The 23,926-nt window shown below is 40.8% G+C and overlaps 1 protein-coding gene across 2 annotated transcripts in view; it reads left to right on the top strand.

Moving 5' to 3' along the window:
* The first annotated feature begins 987 nt into the window (after positions 1-987).
* Positions 988-23,926, top strand: part of GOLPH3 (golgi phosphoprotein 3) — a 37,653-nt gene continuing 14,714 nt past the window's right edge. The window contains exons 1-2 of one of the 2 annotated variants that reach the window (XM_054987112.1): positions 998-1,539; positions 19,000-19,131. In XM_054987112.1, coding sequence (XP_054843087.1) covers positions 1,315-1,539; positions 19,000-19,131 — 357 coding nt within the window. In that variant the 5' untranslated portion in view covers positions 998-1,314. Of the gene's footprint in view, positions 1,540-18,999; positions 19,132-23,926 lie in introns of both variants that reach the window. The other variant, XM_054987114.1, reaches the window with a different exon arrangement.

Below are 23,926 nucleotides of genomic sequence, written 5' to 3'. Positions count from 1 at the left end.
CTGTTCCATAATTTCTTTAACTCTGTTTTGGATTTCTGGTGTTTTTTAAATCTTTGCAAATTTGCATTTAGAGACCCTATTATTGAAATGCCCTTGAAACTGACTGTGTAATCTGCCTTGAGTCTTAGTGAGAAAGGTGGACTATAAATGACCTAAATAAATAAGCTTTCTCCCGAGTCAGCCCTTCCCTTTGTCAGATTTATTGCTTGGCCCCCTGAACTGAGCTGTGACTCACAAGTTTGTGAGGGAATAAACGGGACAATGCTTGAGTAAACGATAGTTTCAAGTGGGTAGCTATGCTGGTCTGCAGCAGAAGAGCAGTTTTTGTCCAGTGGCACCATAGAGACCAACAAAGATTTTCAGGGTATAAGCTTTCTGAAGAAGGGAGTTTTGACTCTCGAAATCTTATACTCTGAAAATCTTATCTCTAAGGTGCCACTGGACTCAAATCAGTGTTAATAGCTTGAGGGTTTAGGCTGGGGTGGTGGTGAAATGGAGATCCCTGAGGTAAATTTCCTTAGGGCTCAGGGACCTCCATTCCTCCTTGTATCTGAAGAAGGGCGCTTAGACTCTCCAAATCTTATACCCTGAAAATCTTATTGGTCTCTTAGATGCCACTGGTCTCTCAAGTCAGTGTAATAGCTTGAGGGGTTAGGCTAGGGGATGAAGTGGAGATCCCTGAGGTAAATTTCTTTAGGGCTCAGGGACCTCCACTCCCCCTTGTACCTGAAGAAGGGAGCTCTGACTCTCGAAAGCTTAGACCCTGGGAAACCTTGTTGGCCTCTCAGGCGCCACCGGGCTCCAATCCCGTGGTATTTTGTGTGTATTTAGTTTGTCCTCACGGGGGGAGGGGGCTACGTTTGTAAGCGAAAGAAGGGCGAAGCCCGCCCAGTCTCTCGTTTACGCCCCCCTCCCGTTCCACACACAACAGAGTCCGACCGACCGACCCTCCCTCCTCGCCGCCCGGCCGCCCTCCCTTCCTGAGGGGGGAGCTGCGACTTCTCCTCGGCGCCGGCGCCCCCCCGGCTGCGGCCGCCCTCCCGCCTTTCCCCTCCCCCGCCGCTGCCACATCCTCCGCCGCTGTTGGCGTCAGCCGAGCCGCCATATTGGAGGAGAAGGTGCCGCCGCTGGTGCCGCAGGGGGAGTCGGGCCGGCCCGTCTCCTCTCCCCTTCCCTCTTACAGCTCCCCGGCCGGCCTCAGTGACTGTAGGGCGGGCGGCGGAGAGAGCCGTGCCGCTCGGCGTCTCCCCTCCCCAGCCGAAGTCCCTCGCGCCCGTCTCCTCCTCCTCCTCCGCCGCCGCCGCCGCCGCCGCCATGACTTCCCTGACCCAGCGGAGCTCCGGCCTGGTGCAGCGCCGCACCGAAGCCTCTCGCAGCGCCGACAAAGAGCGGGTGGCCGGCGGCGGCGGGGGCGGCGGCGGCGGGCCGGAGGAGGAAAGCCGGCGCGACGAGCAGGGCGACGACGAGAAGGGCGACTCCAAAGAAACGCGGCTCACCCTCATGGAAGAAGTGTTGTTGCTGGGCCTCAAGGATCGAGAGGTGTGCGGCCATGGCTGGAGAGGGGGGGAGTTGCTGTGAAGTGGGGAGAGGCTTATTGTTATTAATATTAATATCTTCATCACTGGGCAGGGGTCGTGAGTGGTGGGGACAGGAGCCCTGGGGAGGGCGATCAAGCCTTTCAGATTATGAGGCAAAAATGAGCTGGGGGTGCTGGAGGGGGTATTGGGGGTGGGAAGGGTGGGATTGGGGGAAGGGGTTGTGATGGGTGTCAGAAGGCTTGGATTTGGGGTGGGGGTTCTAGTTAAGGAGGGAGTAGAATGTGTGTATGATGGCTATTAGCCAAAGCTGTAAACAAACAAACGACAATTATAATATTAAACTGCAGTCTTAGGCATCTGGTTACTTAAAAGCCTGAGGACCTTTGAACTCCGTGGTCCTTCTTTCCAAGTAACCATGCATATAACCAACCTTTTGCATCTGGTAAGAAAAGTAGTATCAGTCTGGATCTTGCTCATGTGTATACCTATTTCAGTTCCTTTCAGGTGGGCAGAAGCATTGGTCTGCAGGGGAAGAGCAAGATTTGGGTCCAGTAGCACCTGGTTGCTCTTCTAGGTGCTTCTGGACACAAAGTAGAAGTAGGAGGTCTGGATTGGGGCTAGAGGCAGAGGTATTTTGGTAGCCAAAGAACTACTGATAGTGACAGTGCTGAGCCCCGACCTTCTTTTTAGCCCTCAAAGGTATCTTATTAAAATAGACTAAGGTGATAAAAAGTAACTAATAAAGACCACCTGGGTATGGCATAGGGAGACAGGCAGGTTGCTAGGTACTTAGACTGGAGGATGGCAGGTTGTGAGATTACCGTTAATGAAAATCGCCCTGGGTATAGGGTAAGGAGACTGGCTGGGTTTGAGGAACTTAGAAAACAAAACAGTTAATAAAGGTTGTCTGGGTATGGGATAAGGAGAATGACAGATTGTGAGGAACTTTGTGTGTGGAGGGGAGGGTTTAGGGTTTGAGTAAACTGATGTTTGAGGCAAGACAAGTCAAGATATCTGTAGATCAAAATGGACTAGGGGTAATCAAAGGCAGGGGAAAAGGGGATTTGGTGGGTGCTGTAGAGAGAATATGAGGATGGGCAGTAAGCTTTGTTCTGCAAGGCCCGTCTGTCTTCCCATTTCAGCTGCTCATATGCCAAAGAGATGCTTATGTTTCTATTACAGTTAAATGAAATTGAGAAAATAAAAGGCCTCCATTATTTATTATTTATTTATTATCTAGTCTTTAGAAGGTATGCCAGCTTCACAGGTATATCACATTCTGAACATGTTACTTGGTGCAGCAGAGTCATAGGATTGGGATAATCATCTTCTGTACATTTCAGATACAACAGCTGCAATTCCCCCCCCCCCATGCCACCAACGTACTGCATGGGGTTCGTAGGTATGAGGGTTGAAGTTGGCAGACCAGACTGTGCAGCATTAATGTAATTGGAATGCCTAACTAGTAGAACTGAAAGATTCTAAAGCATATGAAAGATAGATTCCTTTTAAAAATATGACCTTTATGTAAGCTAAATCCCACTGCTTATACAAATGTTGTTGGGAATACTTTGTTCTCATGAGAACATCCTGAAGTCTGTTAGGTTCTGCTGTTTTCTGTGTACTTGTGGTGGTTTTTCCCCAGAAAAAAGGGTGAACTCCGCATATGTTTGTTTCTTGGTATGATAAATTTGTGAGGAAACATACTCTGGGAAAAGTGGATTGGTTGGCTTGTCGCATAGTAAATGGTGTAGGCTTCTTGGAGTGCGTATTGTCTTATTTCAAGCTGTTGGCCTTGGCATATCTGGTTGGTAGAAAAATTAAAACTGTGTTAGAGGTCATAAAACCAGAGGAGTTTGCCGTGTTAGTCTGTAGTAGAAAAATCAAAAAGAGTCCAGTAGCACCTTTAAGACTAACCAATTTTATTGTAGCGTAAGCTTTCAAGAATCACGTTCTCTTCGTCAGATGCATGGAGGGCAGAAGGAAACTGGTCAAATATAAAGGAGGAGAGGGGGGGAGGTCATAAAAAGCACATTCAAAATTGAAGTATTCTGAAATATTGTTGAAGTGTAATAAGATAGAGAACTCTTGATTATACTTGGGTTTATATGAAGATTACATCAGACAACAAAGGCTTTCAAACAGATGTTTATAAAGTAAATCCTGACTCTGTTTTGTGATAATTACTGACTTGGACTGTGAACCTTCAATTGTATCTACGTGATTTGTAAGTCAAGTGAAGTATGTCCAGATGCAGTGCCTGTTTTCCTGAGATTCCCTGGGTTCAGGAAGCATCTCCTACCTGCAGCTTGGACAATAAAGCTAATTCTCTTCTAGGTCTCAGGCTTTTTGAATAACAAGATGCTTCTCAATTTAGAGAAGCCACATTGAAAAACAAGTCCACTGTTTACAGATTAGAGTTTTTAGATTGATTGACTCAGTTCAGATAAGGGGCTCCCATCAGATGGGAATGGACCATCAGGCTTGCTTGTTCCTCCCCTCTTCCTTCCTCCCATGATTCAGTAGTTATAGTTTATTGTAATACCCAAATCAAGCTTCAAGTGAAAGACTGAAACCATGATTTGAGTTGGGTTTCAGTCCCTGACTTTGAGGCAGATTGGGGTTAGTACCAATTACAGGTTGCCAGATTCAATGCCATAACAAACTACATTCGATTGAAATCATAGAAGGGAAAGAAAAGATAATGAGCTTTAAAAAGGCCCTCCAATTCACAAAAGAGTAATTTGGCGATTGGCTCCATGATGTCTCAATTGAACCATTGTTAACTTCCCTGGTAGGGAAATTTTTGTGTCATATACATTGTGTATTCCAGGTTGAAGGGCAAGCTGTAGCTATTAAATGCAGCAATTTGTTCTGATGTATATCAGGCAGCAGTTGTCAGCCTTATATGGCCTGGTCCACAGACTAGTCTGAGTCAGGATTTTTTTGCTATAGAAATTCTATTTTTCTGGTAATTCATTATTATTAATTTGCCAAGTATTTTGTCAGCACAAATACATGGATGCAGTATGGTGAACTTAAGGCATCCATGTGTAATGCAACAGCTGTCCATGGCATCTTCATCTTACCAAAGCAATATTGTACAGTATTTATTATTCTGAATATTTAGTATTCTTATAATTGAGTCTTCTAGTTTTTTCACACATTCCGTAATTGAAAAATCCTCAACACAAAAGAAGAGAAGAATGGGGAGCATATGAAGAGGTCAGAAGTGTGACTATCAGATATAGAAAGAAAAGAATTCTAGGTGGTTACATGTGAGTCATTTACTGTGAGTTCTGGCATTCCTCTTAATGCAGTCCTGTGAACTTAGACAAGCTTAATCTTTTTTGGGCTTTTAATAGCTCTTTTACTGCTAGGTTTGAAGATGAGACATCGTTTGTACTGTAGAAGACACATTGTAAGTTGTTTGAATGGGACACCATTTATGAACCAAATGCCAATTGCATCGACTTATGAAGATGAAGAGCAAGATATATGAACAAAGTAAATACAGATCCATGGACATTTATGCCCAAATCACAGCTAAATATTACATGGAACATCACATGAACAGTTAACAGCCCCACTTGTGCCAAAATCTATCAAGGCAACTCCTTATGAAATCATGTGTGATTTGAATCTTCAGTTTAATGTTGCTCAAATTTCACCAGTTTGATCAATATCATAAAACACCTAAGAGGTGTGATGCTAGGTCAGACCAGCAGTCCATCTAGTTCAACTTTTTATATTCCACACAGTGGCCAACTAGTTGCCTTGAAGGATCAAAGAAGCAGGGTCTAGAGGCCAAAACCCTCAGCTTGATGTTGTCTCCTAGCAAGGGTTTTCAGGGGTTTATTGCCTCTGCATTTTGAGGTTTCCTTTAGTCATCATGGCCAGTAGCCATTGATGGATCTGTCCTCCATGAATCTTTTTAATCCTCTTTTTAAAGCCATCTGTGCTCTGGACCATCACTGCATGCACTGACAGTGAATTCCATATTTTTTGCTGTTAAAATGAAGAATTTTTGTCTGTTCAGTCTTTTGCTTCTCAGTTGTACTGGGTGCCCATGAACGCTTGTTTTGGGAAGAGAAAAAGTTGTCTCTCTACTTTTCTCTCCTCCATGCATATTATAAACCTTGATCATGTACCCCTTTAGTTGGCTTTTCTCTCAACTGTGTCCTTATAGGAAAGGTGCTCCAAATCCTGCTATCCCTTAATTGTCTTGCTTATACTTTGCTGTAGTTTTTCCAGCTCTGCTGTTTTTGAGAGAAAACAACCAGAACTGTGAACAGTATTACAAATGAGGCTGTACCATATGCTTATTATACAAGGGCATTATGGTTTCATTTTCAATCCCTTTCTTAATAATCCACAGCATGGAATTTGCCTTTTTCTTTTTTCTTTTTTTTTTACCATTCTTGCACACTGACTCAGCATTTTCATTGAGCTATCTACTGTGACCCCAAGGTATCTTTTCTTCTCAGTTACCACAGGTTCAGACCCTATCAGTATGTATATAAAATTAGTATTATTTTCCCATTTTGCATCACCTTATACTTTTTTTCCATTGAAATTCATTTGCCACATTTCTTTTCCACTCATCATGTTTGGAGAAAATCTTTTTAGAACTCTTCACTGTTTGCTTTGATTTTTACCATCCTGAAAAAATTGGTATCATCTGCAAAATTGGTGGCCATTGCATCGATCACCCTGAATTCTGTATCATTTGTGAACAAATTAAATAGCACCAGACCCAATACTGATCCTTGTAGAACTCCTCTGCTTACTACACTCAGGTGCAAGACCTGTCCAATTATTCCTACACTCTGCTTCTTGTTTAACCATTTTTTAATCTATAACAGGATCTGTCCTCTTAACCCATGACTGTTAAGTTTACTCAGGAATCTTTAGTGAGGGATTTTGTCAAAAGTTTTGGGGAAGTCCAAGTACATAATGTGCACTAAATTGCCTCGTATCAGAGAAGTTCAAAAGATTATTAAGATTGGACTTCCCTTTGCAGAAGCTATGGAGATTTTCTCTCAGTAGGCCTTGTTCATTTGTATATTTAATAATTTTGTTTTGGGATTAGCAGTAATTTCTGCTGTTGGGAGGAAATTCCGTCAGTGAAACAGGACTTTCTCTCCCACTACTGCAGCTCATACTGCTCCCTGAAATGCTGCTCCTGGGGGACAGGGGAACCTATGGGTCAGCATGGGAGCCAAATGGAAGCCTGCAGTGGGATGGGGGAATTAGTAGAAACCTTCTCTTCCGTTAGCTGAAATTTTACCACTGGATCCAACTTTCTGTCTTTAATAAATTTTACTATTTTGCCTGGCACAGACATTAGGGTAACTGGCCAGTAATTTCCTAGATCTCCTTTGGACCCCTTTTAAAATTGGTGCTGCATTTGCTCTTTTCTAGTGCTTCAGTAGGGAGGCTGATTTTAGCAACAAATTACATACTTTGGTTAGAAGATCAACAATTGGGATTGAAGTACACTTTTTACTACTCTTAGTAGCTCAGCTGGATGAGACTGCATAGATAAAGTGGTGGTTATGAAGAGTTCCTTCACCAAGGAATAGGTCTTCAAACAGGCTCTAAGGCATGTTTAGTGAGATCTGCCAGCCTTTACAGGTGGAGCTCCTTGTCATACCACACTTGTACAAAGGTTGGAGCAGTGATTCTTAACAGGGGTTATGCAACCCATCGAAGGGTCAATCTACAAATCTGTGGTGGAGTATCCCAAATTTGGGGGAGGGGGATGGATGGATTTCTAAGCAATCCTTTCTTCACATTTGCAATGGCTTGTTGTGTCAGCCAGTGGAGGAGAGTTGTTTTATGTGGCTCTCCCCCATCCTGATGATAAAGATCCCAAACCTAGATTTCTCCTATAGGCCTTTATCATTTACTTGTGACTTGGCAAGTATTTAGTGATAATGTTGCATACTTGATGAGTGGTAGTGGATTAAAAGTTAATAATTGGAAACTTAGAAGAAGCTGTATACCCAACCATAACCTGGTAGCGGGTTGCACATGTAAGAGTAGTAGTTCGTACCTCTTACCTTCAACAGGAAGCCAAACACTTCACACACATTAAGACAGAGTGATAGTGATTGTATCATTGCCATTCTGGTGTGATTTTTCAGCATATTGTTGAATTTAACTGACCATCATCATCAATATATCAAATTCTCAACATGGCCAATTCTGTGGATACTTGAATCCAGAGATAGGAGCCATGAACAGAGAAAACAGATTTTCTATAGACCTGAAAAATGCCCCAGGTTTGCATAAAAATCAGTAATTAACAAAAAAAAACCCTTTGTATAATTAGAAGCAGCACCTGTAGCTTTAAGACATGACTGTCCCCTGTGGCTGTTGCTAGGCAACCACAAGGGTGCCAGAGTTCAAGCCTTGGTTTCTATCAGTAAAAGGCAGGAGGAAGGGATGGAGCCCTTTCCAGGTCTATTTTAGCCTTTGAGAGAGGTCACATGGGGTCAGGCCCAACAGCAACCCTTGGTTTGCTTGCTACCAGGCAACTTGCAGTAATCCCACAATAGCCAGTATGGAATAGTGTTTATATTTTCAGATTAAAATTTGGAAGAGTCAGGTTCAAATCCCCTCTCTGCCAAAGACCCTCATTTGGTGACTTTGGACCAGTCTCACACTCTCAGCATAAGCAACCTCATATGGTTGTTGTGAGATACAATGGAGGAGGAGAGAATATGGGGAAAGTGAGGTGCTCCCTGCAAGTCCCTGCAGCTTCCCCACTGTGCAGCTGGGCAGGCAGCACCATGCAAGAGTTTCCCTTTAGAGATACTGCCAATGGGAAGGAAGAAGGGAAAACTGAAGACAGAGGGCCAGATAAGGGTAGGTTAGCAGGAAGGAGAGAAGGAAGCAGGAAAAGAGAAGCAGGGAAGGAATAGAGGAAATAGTGGTGAAACAGAAAATATGATGCTCCCCTACAAGACCTCGTGGGTCCCCTGCTTGTTCTTATTGTTGAAACTGAAGTTGTAACTAAACTGATACATACTGATATTCACAAAACTTGAGATCTAATGCCTTAGTTTGTATATGCATTTACTAGGTGGCGTGATCTGCCTGGAATCAAAAGCTTCTGGCTCTGCCCCTAGGTATTTTTTGGAAAAGCAAAAATTTCAGAGCTGTGCTCCCAGACAGCCCCCTACTGCTCACCAGAGTACAGTTCCCTCCTGTGTAATTATTCTTATTATTTCTGTCATTTATAGTCCACCTTTTTCACTGAGACTCAAGGCAAATCACACAGTGTGAGATTAGTACAGTCAATATCAAGGACATTTCCATAAACAATACCATAGGGTAAATAAACACAAGTTTACAAAGATATGAGCCATCGCACACAAGTCTGCACTGACCCCATGCGTTTTGGGGCTACTTGTGTCCTTAAAATGGGATGCAAAGGTTTCCTCGCTCCCCAGTGAGAGTAATCGATACATATTGTGCTCCTGAATGCAGCGCTGGAACAGCAGTACTATGTGCAGGCCAGCATAGGATTGGGTTCACTGTTTATTTGAAGGGATTGTGTTTCTTTTCTTAGTACATACAATGTGGTTCTTTTTATTCTTCTGTCAAGTTATGAAGAGCCAAGCGAAATCTGTTGCTTAAGATAGCAGTGTTAGAATAGTATGAACAGAACATTGTTTTGGATTTTAAAAGCTGCATAATTTTATTAGGAAGGACAGAATAATGTCTCAAGGTTATCTGAGGGAGTGTTGTTTGGTTATATTCAGCCAGTATCTGGCATACTCAAAATTTGCAGGAGTTTTGTGTTGGATAAGTCAAAGGGAGTTACAAGCTGAATAATTGCCATGTTGATAATTCTTCAAAGGAATAAATCTGTGTAGTTGTCTTAAGAATCTTCCTTAAACAATAATTCTCTCTGTTTAAATCCTTTAAAAGTTTGGAATGTAGCACCTTGGTGTGATGTTTTATGCTAAAGCAGTTACAGAGATGGTTCCCTAAGGAAAAGGTAATTCATTACTTAATTAATTTCTGGCACCCTTTGATGATATAAATGCCTTCTGAATAAATATGAAATGAACGTTATAAAAATTATGTTCCCAATTTAATAAATATTTATATGCCACTCTATGTTAAGAGCACTTGAGGAACATTTTTAATAATTGTTACATCAACCCTATCAAATAGGCCAGTAGTATTATATTCATATTTCAGGGCTCAACAAATCCCAAGTGCCAGGTTGTGAAGGCATCTAGAAATTTCATTGTGGAGCCTAGTATTTTCAGCAGTGATTTTATAGTAATTTCTTTCAGTGATCCTCAGAAGTACTATCTTAACATTTCATATCAGAATATGTTTTGCTGTATGGCATAGAAGTTCTTGTCATTGCTCGTTTATATGTTAATATTACACTATTCACTGGTGGCACGCAGATGAATTCATTGCTTAATCAGTTGCTTTCTAGACTGGCTTCAATATTCAGTTGAACAGAGCTTCAATATTCAGTTAAACAGAGCTTTTAAAAGCAATTATGAGATATTTGAAGAAGTTCAGCTTAGCGTTAGTTATCTTTTTCTTGTGGTAATTTATTTATATACTACAGCAGTTTTGTCATAGCTTTAATAAAATTAGGAGAAATTGAAGAGTTTAGGATTAGATTTTGTGGTAGTGAAAATTAGAAAATATGGTCATTAAAATATAAAACACTGTGGCTGGAAAATGAGTCTGGCCTCTAAATTTTAGGCTGGCTCTGAAGAGTCAAAGAAAATTTGTCAAGGTCTGTCTTTGCATATTTATTTATCATATCTAAATGACAAGCCTGAGATTGGCAGCTGAGGAAGAAAGATAGTAGCTTGTTTGTGCTAGGTAGCAAGTTTATGACTAATTGGAGACTTCCTGGCTCACAGCTCATTCTTCTAACCACTATTGTATATCTGATAGCCAGATCTTCCTCTCCTAATGCCCATCAAAAAGTCCACAAAGGGGAGGGGCACATGGAGTTCAGGTAGATCTTTCTGCAAACTTGGGATAAACTCCAGGTGTTCCTGTTGTTCAAAACTGCAAGTGAAGGAAGGTTGATAAAGGAATTTGAACTACGAGAAGGGTGACAGATCCTTCTAGGTTCACGTAAAGAGCATGGGCAGCTTGCTTCCAGAATTTATTATACATGAGATCGAGTTGGCCAATGTTAGGAAAGCCTTTTCAGGGTCAAAAGTATTTGTGGTGCAATGAAAATAGTCAATGTATATTTAATGAACTGAATGTTAACCTGGCAGTAGGCCCTGTGTATTCAAAAGGTATCATCAGTCACAGTCAGTCTCTCTGTTGAGTATGTAAAACAAATTAAATGCTGTACAAAACTAAAAAAGATGATCTGTCACCAGATTTATAATCTAAAGATTATTAAACTTAATTGGGGATCCTACTTCTTGCTTGAACAAGAACGCCCCCCCCCCCCTTAATCGGAAGATTTCTGTTGTCCACGGTCTCTGTGACCAGCCATCTCAAGCTGAAAACCATCTTAAGTTGCAGATCTTTTACTACTTAATTAATTCTGTTGGTGGGGTTTCCAGTATTTGAATCTAACCTTTAAAATGCTGAACCTAAGAAAACCCAACATGCTGAAACAGCTTTAATGTTGTGTATCTTTTGTGACATGGTACATTATCCCCTCCTGCAAGAAGGTAGTAATGGACTGTTTCTGGAAGAACTTAATGTTAGGAATTAATAGGAAGGTGTTTTTGTGTCCGTCTGAAAAACATTGCATTGTTGAGGATAATTAGATTTCCTTTTTAAGGAAGATTTAATTATTGAAGAATTTCAGTGTAGTTCTTACCATAAGATAGTAGATTGGAGGAGTTATCATTTTCATAAAGTTGAGTCAGTGTGGTATAGAGGTTAGAGTGTCAGACAGGATCTAGGAGATCTAGGTTCAAATGCCCACTCTGTCATTGCTGAGTGACCTTGGGCAAGTCACATACTAAAGTTTGACCTACCTCACAGGATTGTGGAGAGGATAAAATGGAGGACAGAAAAATGATGTGATGGAGTCCCCATTAGGGAGAAAGACATGGTATAAACGAAGAAAAGAGATAATGTAAAAATAATATTTGGCATTTGTATAGAAGTTTAGTGTTCATAGGTCTTCCATACATTATTGAAATCCCTACAATGACACTGTTAGGGAGGTGAGCATTACCCCACATTACAGAGGATGAGTGGCTGTGGCTGAGCGAGTATTGCTCATCTAAGGTCACTTAGTGAGTTCATGGAAGAGGTGGACTTTGAACCAGAGACTGACTTATTTGTAGATCTGTCTACCAGCCATACATATGATTGGTCATTTTAAATGCTGTTAGCCGTTTGTTTCCAAAGTAAATATGATTATCAATACCTTTGCTGACCTTTATGTCACTAGTGTCATTCTACTTAGCGTGTGGTTCTTTCATCCCTAAAGAGGCTGAGAGTAGGCTTCTGACATTGAAGAATAGCGATCAGAGCACAGAGGAAAGAAAGATCAGATAACAGGTTATATATCACATTTACAATTATTGTTTCCTGGCTTCAAATAGGTTGCCTTAAATGTTTCAAAATAAATTAATCTAAAATTTTAAAACAAATGAATTGTTAAAAAGCCCAGTCTTTCCATTCATTACATTCAATTTATTTAAAAAGGTTTTGAGTGTCTCTCCGAAACCAAGTAACTTTACACATTTGGGGATGGGGGGAGGATGTACATGTTATAGGCCCATTCCGCACTGTCAGTTTAGGGCAACTCTGATTCCATTCTGCTTCTCTCAATCCCCAGACTTTTTGTCTTTACACATTCTTACTTTAGTCTATCTGATACCTTATGTTTGTAACTTTCTTGTAAATTCATTAAAGCTGAATTGCTCTACTAGGATTATATATCTTTTGGTAATAAATTTTATCTGTTGCTCAGCTTTCTTTGGTTTTATGCTTTCCGTCAGAACTAAGTAAACTGTCGGGCAAATGCAGACCAATGGCTTACCACATGGGAAATAGGGAGAATTTGCCCGCTCTTTAAATTTGTGCTATTGCTCTTCCCCAAGCTATTGACTGTTATGGGGTGAAAATTTGGTTCTGCCTATCCCTGCATGCATTGCTGCTGCTTCCTGGCTCTTCATTTACAAACATAGATGGGAGGATGGTGAGATGTGGTCACACAGTGGCGTGGACTCACTCCTTTTTACAAAAGGGGCTTCACAGCACAGGCATGAGTAACCACATTGAATGACGAGAGTGGGGCTGGGCTGGAGGTGTTGGCGGGGAGGCAAGAGAGAGGGTATATGGTGCAAGAGATCTCTGAACCTTGCTGTGCTGACATGTTCCTCGCTACGGTTTACCACCTAGACCTCAGCTTATGTTTTTTTTTCTCCTCCAGCTCTCTTGGTCTGCAGCCTGTGACCCTGGTGATTAAACTGGTGAGGCTGTAACTTTGGCAGTTTTTCCTGCCTTGTGACTTCTTGTCGTGTGTCAGTGGGTCATTAGAGCCCATCCTACTACATGGGGGCTAAGATGCTCCAGAGACTTCAGGTAGTGCAGAATGCGGCTGCTGGGTTGCTGACCAAGTCACCGTTGTCAGTTCATATAACACCAATTTTGAAGCAGCTGCACTGGTTACCAATTAGCCTCTGGATTTAATTCAAAGTGTCAGTCCTCACTTTTAAAGCCTTTCACGTTCTGGGACTCTCATACCTTTGGGTCCACCTCTGCCATTTTGAACCTCACCCCACCCCCGCCTCGCTTGTTCATCCTTGCAGGGCTTGCTGGTGTTTTCTGGCCCTGGGGCAGCGTGACTTTCTTCCACCAGGAAAAAGGTCACTCTTTACGATTGTGGTGCCCTCCCTTTGGAATCCATTGTCAGAAGGCACTCATGCTCAGCCAGACTTGTTGATGTTTCGGAAACTCTATAAGGCAGGACTATTCTGGCGTGCTTTTGCTACCTATTCTTCTTCTGTGAGGCAGAGCAAATTGTTGTGCATTTTATTTACCTATAATTTTTATGTTGTTCACAGGGTTTTATAGGCTGAGGTTGGGACTAGGATAGTTTTTAATTATTTGCATTGGGCTGTTATTTTATTGAATATTATACTTTTGTATTGGTTTTAACTGTTGTAATTGTTGTGAACTGCTTGGAGATCTTAATTGAAGAGACATGGTATAAAATTGAATAAAATAAATAAAACCACTACACTACCTTAAAAAGAATTAATTAGCTCTTAATTCTGCAACAGACCTATTTTATCTGTTCCTGGGCATCTGTGTTCCTTCGTGAACTCACTCCAGCAAACAGTGTTTTAGGAAAATGAAATGTTGCAATATATTAATAGGATGTTATGATGAAATGGTGTATTTGTTTTCAGCAGAAAAGAACACAATTGCTTTTGTATAGTTAACTTGGAGCTTTTATTTGGTGTGTCTGCCAGACAAAAGCATTCTGAGTTTTGCTAACGTCAAGTTCATCTTTATGTTGTGGAGCTTCTCAGAGCACCTTAGTTTACATGGCAGTATTAATTATAGGTTTTTTTGTCTTGTTTTTCCCCATCTTTGGGTAGTGTGTGTGTGTGCCTCCTGAGACACTGCATGCCAGCTCCCCAGACTTTTCTCAATACGTTTCTCAAAAAGTGAATGCACTTAATAGGTATGGAGAGATTAGATTGAATCACTTCCTATGTTATTAGCAAGAAAGTGAGCTAATGTGCATGCGTGACAGCTACTTCTTTGCAGATTGTAATTGGTTCAAAACTGCTGAGGTGTCCAGTAACATTTCACTTTGATCATGTTCTTGTTTACACACTGAGGTGATGCAATAGATCTTGGCAAATGATCCAGCTTTCCTGGTATGAACCAGCCAGTCCCTAAAAGACCTATAAGCAAAAAAAATCCTGTGCTTTAAATCCCCTCTATTGTGGTTCATGTAAGGGGGCTACTGGGCTCTGTCATTTTGCCCGACCGTATGTCACCCACTTCCAGGTTCCCAGCCTCAGCCTCAGCTTTCACATTTTAGAAAGCCGCATTAGGCAACTTTGTTATTTCTTTTTTTGTGGGCCTTTAGAAAATCTGTTAAAATATTTTATTACCTGCTTATTGCTGAACTCTTAATAAGGATGATCTGGGAACCAAATAGAAAAGGAGCCAGTTCTTATTCTTAATTTTATTGCTGTCTTGTGGATTTAACTTACCAGCTTTTAAAACTTATTTGTTAATGAAAATGCATAACTGTAAGGAATGTTAACAGATTAAACCATTTTAATTTATCCCTTTGTCCAAGTAATTGATTTTATTCAAATTTGCTTATTGCTAAAACTTCAGCATTGGTGATTTTTGCAGATGTGTAAGACTGTGCTATTAAAAATCCGACATGTATTGTTAGAAGAGGCTGTCTTTAATTGCTTTTTCATTCTCTTACAGTAATCACTAGCTCCTAAGTAGCCTTCAACAATAAACCAGGGTTCCCTTAATTTGCAACATCATCAGTTTGGTTTCCACTGATAAAATCTTCATTGATTTGTTTATATCTTGTCTTTCCACCAATGGGCTCTACAACTGATTAATCTACTAATGAACATTTTCACCCCTGTGTTTTTGTATTATTATTTTACATGATTAATTTGAGTGTTTCATTGTGCTTTTTGTGAAGGGGAAGTACACATTGATACAAAACACAACCTGTTTTGCAGCTGTACAAAACCAGTTAGCTTGAAATGATGACAGCAGGTCATTCAGAGCAAGTTGAGCATACTTATGTCCTATTATTATCAATGGGACTTAAATAGTCTTGGTGTTTACTAACTAGAACATTCTCAGTGAATAAACTTTTGGAGTGTTTTTGATGTACAGAACTATTAATACTACTTAATCACAAGTGGCATCTTTCTTAATTCAGTGTATATTTAACAAGCCCCCAGTGCCATTTGGGATATGGATATGCACCTTTTTATAGTTGAGCTATTTTAATTCTTTAATGTTGTATGACTGTCTTACCAGGGAACAAATTCTCCAAAATGATATTGCAAGTAACAAGCCACTTTCTTCCCATCATGCCTCATACATACCATGCCATGGTGTCAATGAGTTATAGATCATGACTTTCTGGATTATGGTTGTCACCTGACATGATGATATTGGAAGTCAGGACAGATGGAACTTGATTGCAGAAGGAATGAGTCTAGGTGGAACAGCCCATTCTCATGTAGAAATAGTAACTTGGGATGGAGGAGGACAGGATGTATTTTTTTTAGATAATTCTGCAACCATGTTTCATTGAATATGTTTTTGGGCTCTTAGGTCAGTTTAACAGAGTTGTTGTGATCCAAAACCTCCGAGTCTTACTCTGATGACATGGAGAAAATGTCTTCCTGTATTGGCAGTCGGAGTGCACCAAATAAATAGAGAGCCAAACTGGAATGATACATACATAGTAATTTGCAAATTGTCTTTGATTTGCTGTGTTTGAATTTTTGGTCAAAGTAGAGATTGGGTTGGTTGTTGTGGATTTTCCGGGCTGTATAGCCGTGGTCTTGGCATTATAGTTCCTGACATTTCGCCAGCAGCTGTGGCTGGCATCTTCAGAGGTGTAGCACCAAAAGACAGAGATCTCTCAGTGTCACAGTGTGGAAAAGATGTTGGCAGGTCATTTATATCTACTCAGGAGGGTTGGGGTTGGGCTGAGTCATCCTGTAAGAGTTTCCCAGGGTGTGGAATGCTAATGGAGGGAGGCGTCACTGTATCCTGAGGAGGTACTTTTGCATATGGATTGGTGCTTGATGTGCTAAACTTCTCTGCAGGGCTATTGTTGGGTATAGTGTGTTTTGTTAGCCTGGTGTTTTTCAGGACTGGAAACCATGCTCTATTCATTCTTAAAGTCTCTTCTTTCCTGTTGAAATTGTGCTTATGCTTGTGAATTTCAATGGCTTCCCTGTGCAGTCTGACAAAGTAGTTGGAAGTGTTGTCAAGTATTTTAGTGTCCTGGAATAGGATACTGTGTCCTGTTTGAGTTAGGCTATGTTCAGCCACTGCTGATTTTTCAGGATATTTATTTATAATAGGTATTCAGAAGCCCTGTGCTTTAAGGGAATGGTTCAAAGAGATACTTCGATAAAGTGATAGGGTCTGTGGACTGTACTACAGTGTGCTTTCTGTTACTGTTGCTTCTTATGTCATCCCAAATTTCTTATATTTTGTTTCAGCTATATCAGACTTTGCTTGTTTTCAGCTTTTTGTGCCTTGAGTCTTACTGAGGAAGGCGGACTATAAATAATGTAAATAAATAAATAACTCGCAGTTATTTACTTGCAGAGATTAACTTGAATACTGGATCATTGTGTTAAATATAAGAAGTCGATGGGTTCTGTTTATTTACTAGTAAACTTTGGAAATGAATGTAATGTTGGGGTTGTGCCTATTATCTCTCTTGGGTAGCTTGGACAATATATTTAATGTAATGATCTGAAAGAGGCCTTACTCAGGAGGTGAAAGCGTACCTTGAGGAGTTGTGCCCAGATTACTTGTGTGCTATGTAGCAGTCTTGCTTCTGTTCAGCTTCTTTTCTGTGAATGATTTTACATGCTGTAATGGTGGATTGTATGAACTGTGAGCCAGGAAATGCCCAGTTGAAATATCTTGACCACAGATTTAGTAAGTGGAAACAGGCAAGCAGGTTTCTCACACTTCAAGCTTGTCATCTGAAATAATGGGGGTGATAATACTTGCTTATATTATCAGGCTGTTGTAAAGAAAAATGAAAATTGCAGATATTTGTGTTGCTCTGTAGACTCCCTCCCCCACAAATTTACATTTTTTTATTAAGACCAATTAAAATCTCATGAACCTTGTAATATTTTGCTTGGTCTTGATAAAAGGTATTGTGCGACTGTTAATGTTTGAAATAATATGTGCCAAACACTGTGAACAGTTAAAATGTAGTGCATAAATGTCAAGTACTGTTAATTATGAAGCATTTAGGAATGAGTTTCACGGGAAGTAGGAATTGGTACCACAGGTTTACCCACAGCCTCTGCCACAGGTTGCCATTGATAAGAGTGTGGGATTTTTGTGATTTTGATCTTCTTAGTAGGAAAGCTGAAGCTGAGGACCTGGTTATTTTTATGAAAGAGAGAACATCAAAGCAAAAACTGTGATTTGTTTGGGCCATTTGCTCCAGTCTTCCATTAGTACTGAATAATATCTGTTAAAACCGTAGGGAACTGTTAAGGTTTGAGCCTATCCTGGAAATATGTATATACTTGTGTTCAGTTGGTGCTGCTGTAGTTCTTTCAAAACAGCTCACTGGTGTGGCTGAATTGCCCATAAATAATTAGTTCACATCACAAACAACCTGCATCTAATACGAATTTCAAAACAAAACACTATTTGTTGTAAAACAAAGTTATCGACAATGTACTGGAAAGGAGTTCCTGTTCAAAAGTTTTCACGCATACATAATCGCCTTAATAGCCCAGACTAGCCTGATCTTGTAAAAGCTTAAAAGCTAAGCAGTGTTGGGACTTGGGAGGGAGACCACCACAAAAGACTGGGGCTGCTATGTAGATGACGGCAATGGCAAAACTACTTTTGCTCATCTCTTGCTTTCAGAAGCTCATGAGGTGAAACGTCACGGGATTGCCGTGAGTTTTTTGTGATTCTATGGCATACAGTACTTTTCTTAAAGAAATACTCATAGTACATCTGCAGCACTGAACCACTTGTTTGTAAAGGAACTGTGTTGACAACTAGGGTAGAGTTAAAATGTTCTTTCATTTGAATCTGTTTCGTGGAGGGAGGAAACAGGTTTGCTGAGCATTCCTTGGCTGTCATTGAGTGGTTACTTAAATGTGTTTTGGGAGAACTGATTACATGTTTCCTTCAACCAGAAAAATGTATTTTAGCACGTGATTTATGGCTTTAACTGTTTTACCCTTACCAGCGGGTGACATAGGAATCATGTCCGTTTCGAAGTGATGTTTTTTACTAGGCCCATTGTTCTGAGGTTATTCAAATACTTGAATAGTCAGAAAAATCATGGACCTAGTTTGAAACTGATACAGTTGAAAAAAAATTCTTATCTAAAACTCTGTGCGGAACAAACTGTATCTTATTTCTCATATCCTGGGGAACATCAGTTTGTCAAAATTAAAATGTCCAAATGATAAATTCAACCAATATTTCATGTATGGATTAAATTTCAGGATTCTCTGTATAGGTGTACATGTTTCATTAAGATTCATTAAGGCTCATTAGCAAGCTGCTATGTAGAACACATACAAGAAAAAGCTCATCTCCAGTATTTAGATGACAGCTGAATTGCATAGGTCCTTTGGGTAAATGAAGAAAGGGCGGAAATTACTTTCATCTGAAGTTGTGGTTGTGATGAATATTATTTATCTTTTACATATTTATTTACTTAAAATTTGCTGAGACTCTTTTTGTTCACCAGGGATACACATCATTTTGGAATGATTGCATTTCCTCTGGGCTGCGTGGCTGCATGTTAATTGAATTGGCACTGAGAGGGCGTCTTCAGCTGGAGGCATTTGGAATGAGACGCAAAAGTCTGTTAACTAGAAAGGTAAGAGAAGGATGAGGGCAAACTTGCATGTAGTTTTTAGCAGGGTCCCATGCAATTTTACAAATGCTAATTTGAGGTGGGGGTATTGTACAAAACCCATTGCAAACTAACACAGAATTAGAGCATTTGTACAAAGTCTAGAGTTGAGCATCAGACCAATTAAAAAAAAATTGTCAGTTGACTAGTCAGAGATTGATCAAATACTGTCAAATAATTGATAAAGCATAAACTTTATAACAACAAGACAAATACACGTTAATAAGCAGGGCACCCACAAAATTCCTAGTCTCTGCTCCCCCTCGCTCACCAGGCCATCCACTTGCCAGCCCCCCTGCAGTGCTGCTATTTCTGTTTATCTGGCTCATGTGACAGCCAGTGGCAGTTGCTGGCAGGGGGTGGCTCCTGCTCCCCCCCTCCACGGGCTTGGCTCACAGGTTGGTGGTGGCGGTAAGTAGGAGGGTAGCTTCTGCTCTCCCTGCCTGGTAACAGCAGTTTAGACTCCCACAACCACCTCCCCCCATGTGCTGCCTCAGGGACCTGCAAGAAACTCAAGAGGGAGGGGGAATCCTGCCACTCTGCATCCCTCCCGCCCCCTAGAATCTTCCTTTGTTTACACTTCTTTTGCAAACCTGGGGTCTGTATGAAAAAAGGAACTCCTTTCTCTGTACATGGCCCCAGTCTCTGGATTTAAGTATCTGTAGATGGCGCCATGTTCAGAATTAGATTTAATGATTATCAACAGTTTGAATCATATACCTGTTACAAGAACAAATTAGTTTGCTGTTGTTATGAACCCATTAAATTAACTTAAATCAAAATTAATTTACTTGGGTGTTCCTAGGCAGTGACCTTTGCCGTTGTTGACAGTTGTGTTCCTTTTTGGAAATGCCTGCAGCTCTAGCAATTGGGGCTAATCGGAGGAGTTCTGCAGTTGTGAGAAGTTTGCCCCTATCTGTAGCAGGACTAGGCGGCAAGCAGTGCTTTCTGAACAAAACTGGTTAGATATCTCATGACTACTACTTGCTTTTTATACATTCTGTTATCCAATAGTGGTATTCTGAACTCCATGAGATATTTGGCAATATTTGACCAGTCAGTTGACTAACAGGCCTTTCTGAGAAAACATTGATAATCCTAGGTGAGGAAATGTGTTAGTTTGCAGAAGCAAAATAAAACATAAGTCCAGTGGCACACTAGAGGCAAATAAAATTTATTATAGAATAAGCTGAAGTAACAGCTTGAAATGGATTTTTCCTCTCACAAAGCTTCCAGGATTCTTTAGTTTGCTAGAAATGCAGGAATATTCCTTGAAATACCATGCCATGATGGTATGGTACCGTAATCACTTGCGTGACCTGGCTTTCTTTCTTAACTTTTTACTAAAGTACTTTTAAAGATGTAGGAGCCCCGTGGCACAGAGTGGTTAAGCTGCAGTACTGCAGCCCAAGCTCTGCTCACGACCTGAGTTCGAACCCAGCGGAAGCCAGGTTCAGGTAGCTGGCTCAAAGTTGACTCAGCCTTCCATCCTTCCGAGGTTGGTAAAATGAGTACCCAGTTTCCTGGGAGTAAAGTGTAGATAACTGGGAAAGGCAGTGGCAAATCACCCCCTAAAAAGTCTGCCAAGAAAGCGTCGTGATGTGACATCCCCTCCATGGGTCAGGAACGACTCGGTGCTTGCACACCTTTTACTTTTAAAGATGGTCTAAAATGTATATTATTCAGAAAATATTGATCTCTTATCAGCAGTTTAAGTTCCTTAGGCCGCATACCTAAAGTTATGGGCAGTACCATAGAAGGTTTATGCTTAAGCAGTTTGCTAAATCCAAGGCCTAGTTAAGAACTGAATCTGTCTGTGTTGCTCTTTGCAGTTGATTTTTGTTGGCATAATGTGAAGGTAATTTGTTTTTCTGAGGTGATTCTGTGGTGAAAAAAATTGCTTTGCCTCCTGCCACAAACTTACTTGTGTGGGCGCTCTGCCCTGTCAATATTATTTCTGCCCACCTATTTAAAGAGCAAATTTGAGAAGTTTCCACACACTGCCTCCCTGTTCAGAATTGAATCTTTGTGTGAGCAGGAGTTACAGCTTATTTTAATCTAGTTCAGCTGCATTTAGTTATGATTAGCTTGAAATGTATCTTTTTCCTCCTACAAAGCTTTCAAGGTCCTTTGGTTTGCCAGAAATGTAGGAATGCTTCTTGACATACCAAAGCCCATAATCACCTGCATGACATGACTTTCTTTCTAAACTTGTTGCTGAGGGTCCAGAATATGCATTTTCAGAAAATGAATCTGATTAAGCAAAACACCTTACAGCTTCTATATGTTTTAAGGTATATCTTAAGGTGAAGCTCCAACAGGTAGAGCCTATATGTGGTAGGAGAACCCATCAGAGGAACATTTGTTGGCCGTAATGTTGGCATCAGAGCTACACACATGGAGCACAATGTAAATAGGCTTCATAGTAATTCCCCAAATTTTCCTGGATGAATGTTCACGTGCATTAAGCATACACTTATTGGACTCCATATGTGTAGCTTCTGCGTAAATACCACAAATGGTGCATGGTTTGTCAGAAGAGCAGATTTTGGTTTGGTTCTTCCACTATCTGTAGACTCCTTTAGATTGTTGCTTGAAGCTTCTCTTTATTGTTTTAGTCTTCTGACATTATTTCACTGCAAGGGTATTTTTCACAATTGTGCTACATGTGTTGCGTACAGAAAGATTGCCCTAGATTTAAGCAGAAGTTTTCCCCCTCTGACTTCAGGGTTTAGAGATCTTTTTTCTTTTTTAACTAAATTTGGGCTCCAGAATAAAGCTGGTCACAAAATGGTTCCAGTGCATCGTCTCTGGAAAATTCCCCATGTTTGTTATGCCCTTATCACCAACTAGTACTACTAGGCTGTTACAGGTTAGCCTTATACAATCCTGACTGCACCAATAAGCACATGTATCTCAAGCAGGTAAGTCACATGTATAATGCACATGCATGCAGCATATTAAGGGATAAACAAATGGATTTTGGGTAACATTCACACAAGCCAGGGATGCCAAGGCTGAGACTACTCCAGGGACAATGAGCATCTCCACTATAGAGCTCTGAGCACGTGAAAGCAGGAATGTGAGCCAAACCACATTTTTACGATCAGTTCATATATGAAGCCCATGAAGGTGTGCTTGTGGAAGTCTGTATTTAAAGAAAGCAGATGGGGATGGTAGCTGAAGGCATGAGAAAGCACAACAGAGCTTAAGGGCCAGCAGTGGAGGGTAGGAGAGAAAGACCGAGAGGGAAGTGCCACACAGCAGAGGACGCCCGCAGAACGATACAAGATGCACACTTGTAAAGGGAATAAATCGCAGTGAGCACAAGATGGCAAGGAATGCACTAGCTGAGGCTTATCCGTGGCTGCTTTTGGTAGTTTTGTCTCTAGGTGTACCTTGGGTGTCCTTTGCTGCCGGCACACCCAAGCGCTTCCACTGCTCCTCTTACCTGTACTACTGAATGGGCTGTTCTGTCTGCTCTGCTCACTGTTGCCACCAGAGCAAGGCTGAAAATGTTGCCTGCCCATGTGCTGGCCACTGCTGCCGCTTCTAAAAATAAAAGCCTCTCATGAGGACCAGCCGAAACAGTGTGCAAGCTTTTGAGTTCCCTATTTTGGCAATTTCTGTTGCTGGGCTCCAAAATAAAACAAATACTTTTCAAAGTGAGATATTGTTTGTGAAATAGAATTTCTTTATTAAACATTCTTTTCCCATCAGAATGTAGAGACTTGCTGGGAAGTTTTCATCGGAAGGTTTGCATTGATGAAGATTTCTAATCACCATCCTGACTGCAAAGTGTGCATTTAGATTGTTTATCCTCTGTTAAGTGTGATTTCAAAGGATTAGGAAATAGGAGACACTCCAAGTAGAGAGTGTCTTTCTCTATGGAGGGTCTGACTAGAGGACTCTAGAGCTGCTGAGTTAATTAATTCCATTTCCCCTTTGGTCCCTTATTACTCCATGTGATACCAGCTTAAAGTACAATTTAAACAGGGCTGTTTATAAGCTATTTCACAAAACTCTTCTAATTGACTTTCAGTAACAAATGTGACCTTGGTAAAATTTACAATCTAAACTCTTTGTTCTATAGATGGCTTTTTTATTGTTCAAGAATTTAAAACACTTAATCAAATGTTGGTTAAACAGTAGGTTTTACAGTTCAGATAAATATTCCAAGTTATGAAACGGCAAAATATACAGATAATTAGTAATTTTTGACAGGCCAAACCTTATTTTTGTACTTGGGTATGTAGTATGTGGCTTAGAAGGAAACAAGGTGGCCGAGATACTTTTAAGGAACCGTTCAGTCAGTAAGTGAACACCAGTAAGTGAACACCTCCAATTTCCAGTTGTAAAATTGATTCTGTGGGTAAGAGTGGTAAATCACATTGTTGTGGCCTGAGAATCCAGGAAGGGTTATCTGAAGATGCCATGCTAGCAATAGTAGTAGCCAGATATTTCTACATTAAATATACCCTTTTATAAAAATTGTTGGGCTTTAAGCCTGTACAGAGCATTGATTTAGAAATTTCTAGTTAGCTTTAAAGTGTGAAAACCTGTTTGTCTCAGAGTCAGAGTCTTCACTGTTCATGCCCAGAGAGACGAGTTGCATCTTCCCCCTGAGTTCTTTGGAAAAAAGAAGCGCAGCAGCATTTTGGGACACTCTTCCAGGACTATTTCTCTGTGGGTCAGTGTTTTCTTCTAAATCTGTGTATGTTCCACTAGCCTTTTGTTTTCTCCTTTCTCTTCAGTTTTC

This window comes from Eublepharis macularius, chromosome 8, assembly GCF_028583425.1.
Source record: "Eublepharis macularius isolate TG4126 chromosome 8, MPM_Emac_v1.0, whole genome shotgun sequence".
Lineage (NCBI taxonomy): Eukaryota > Metazoa > Chordata > Lepidosauria > Squamata > Eublepharidae > Eublepharis > Eublepharis macularius.
This window is presented reverse-complemented; position numbering and strand designations above follow the sequence as displayed.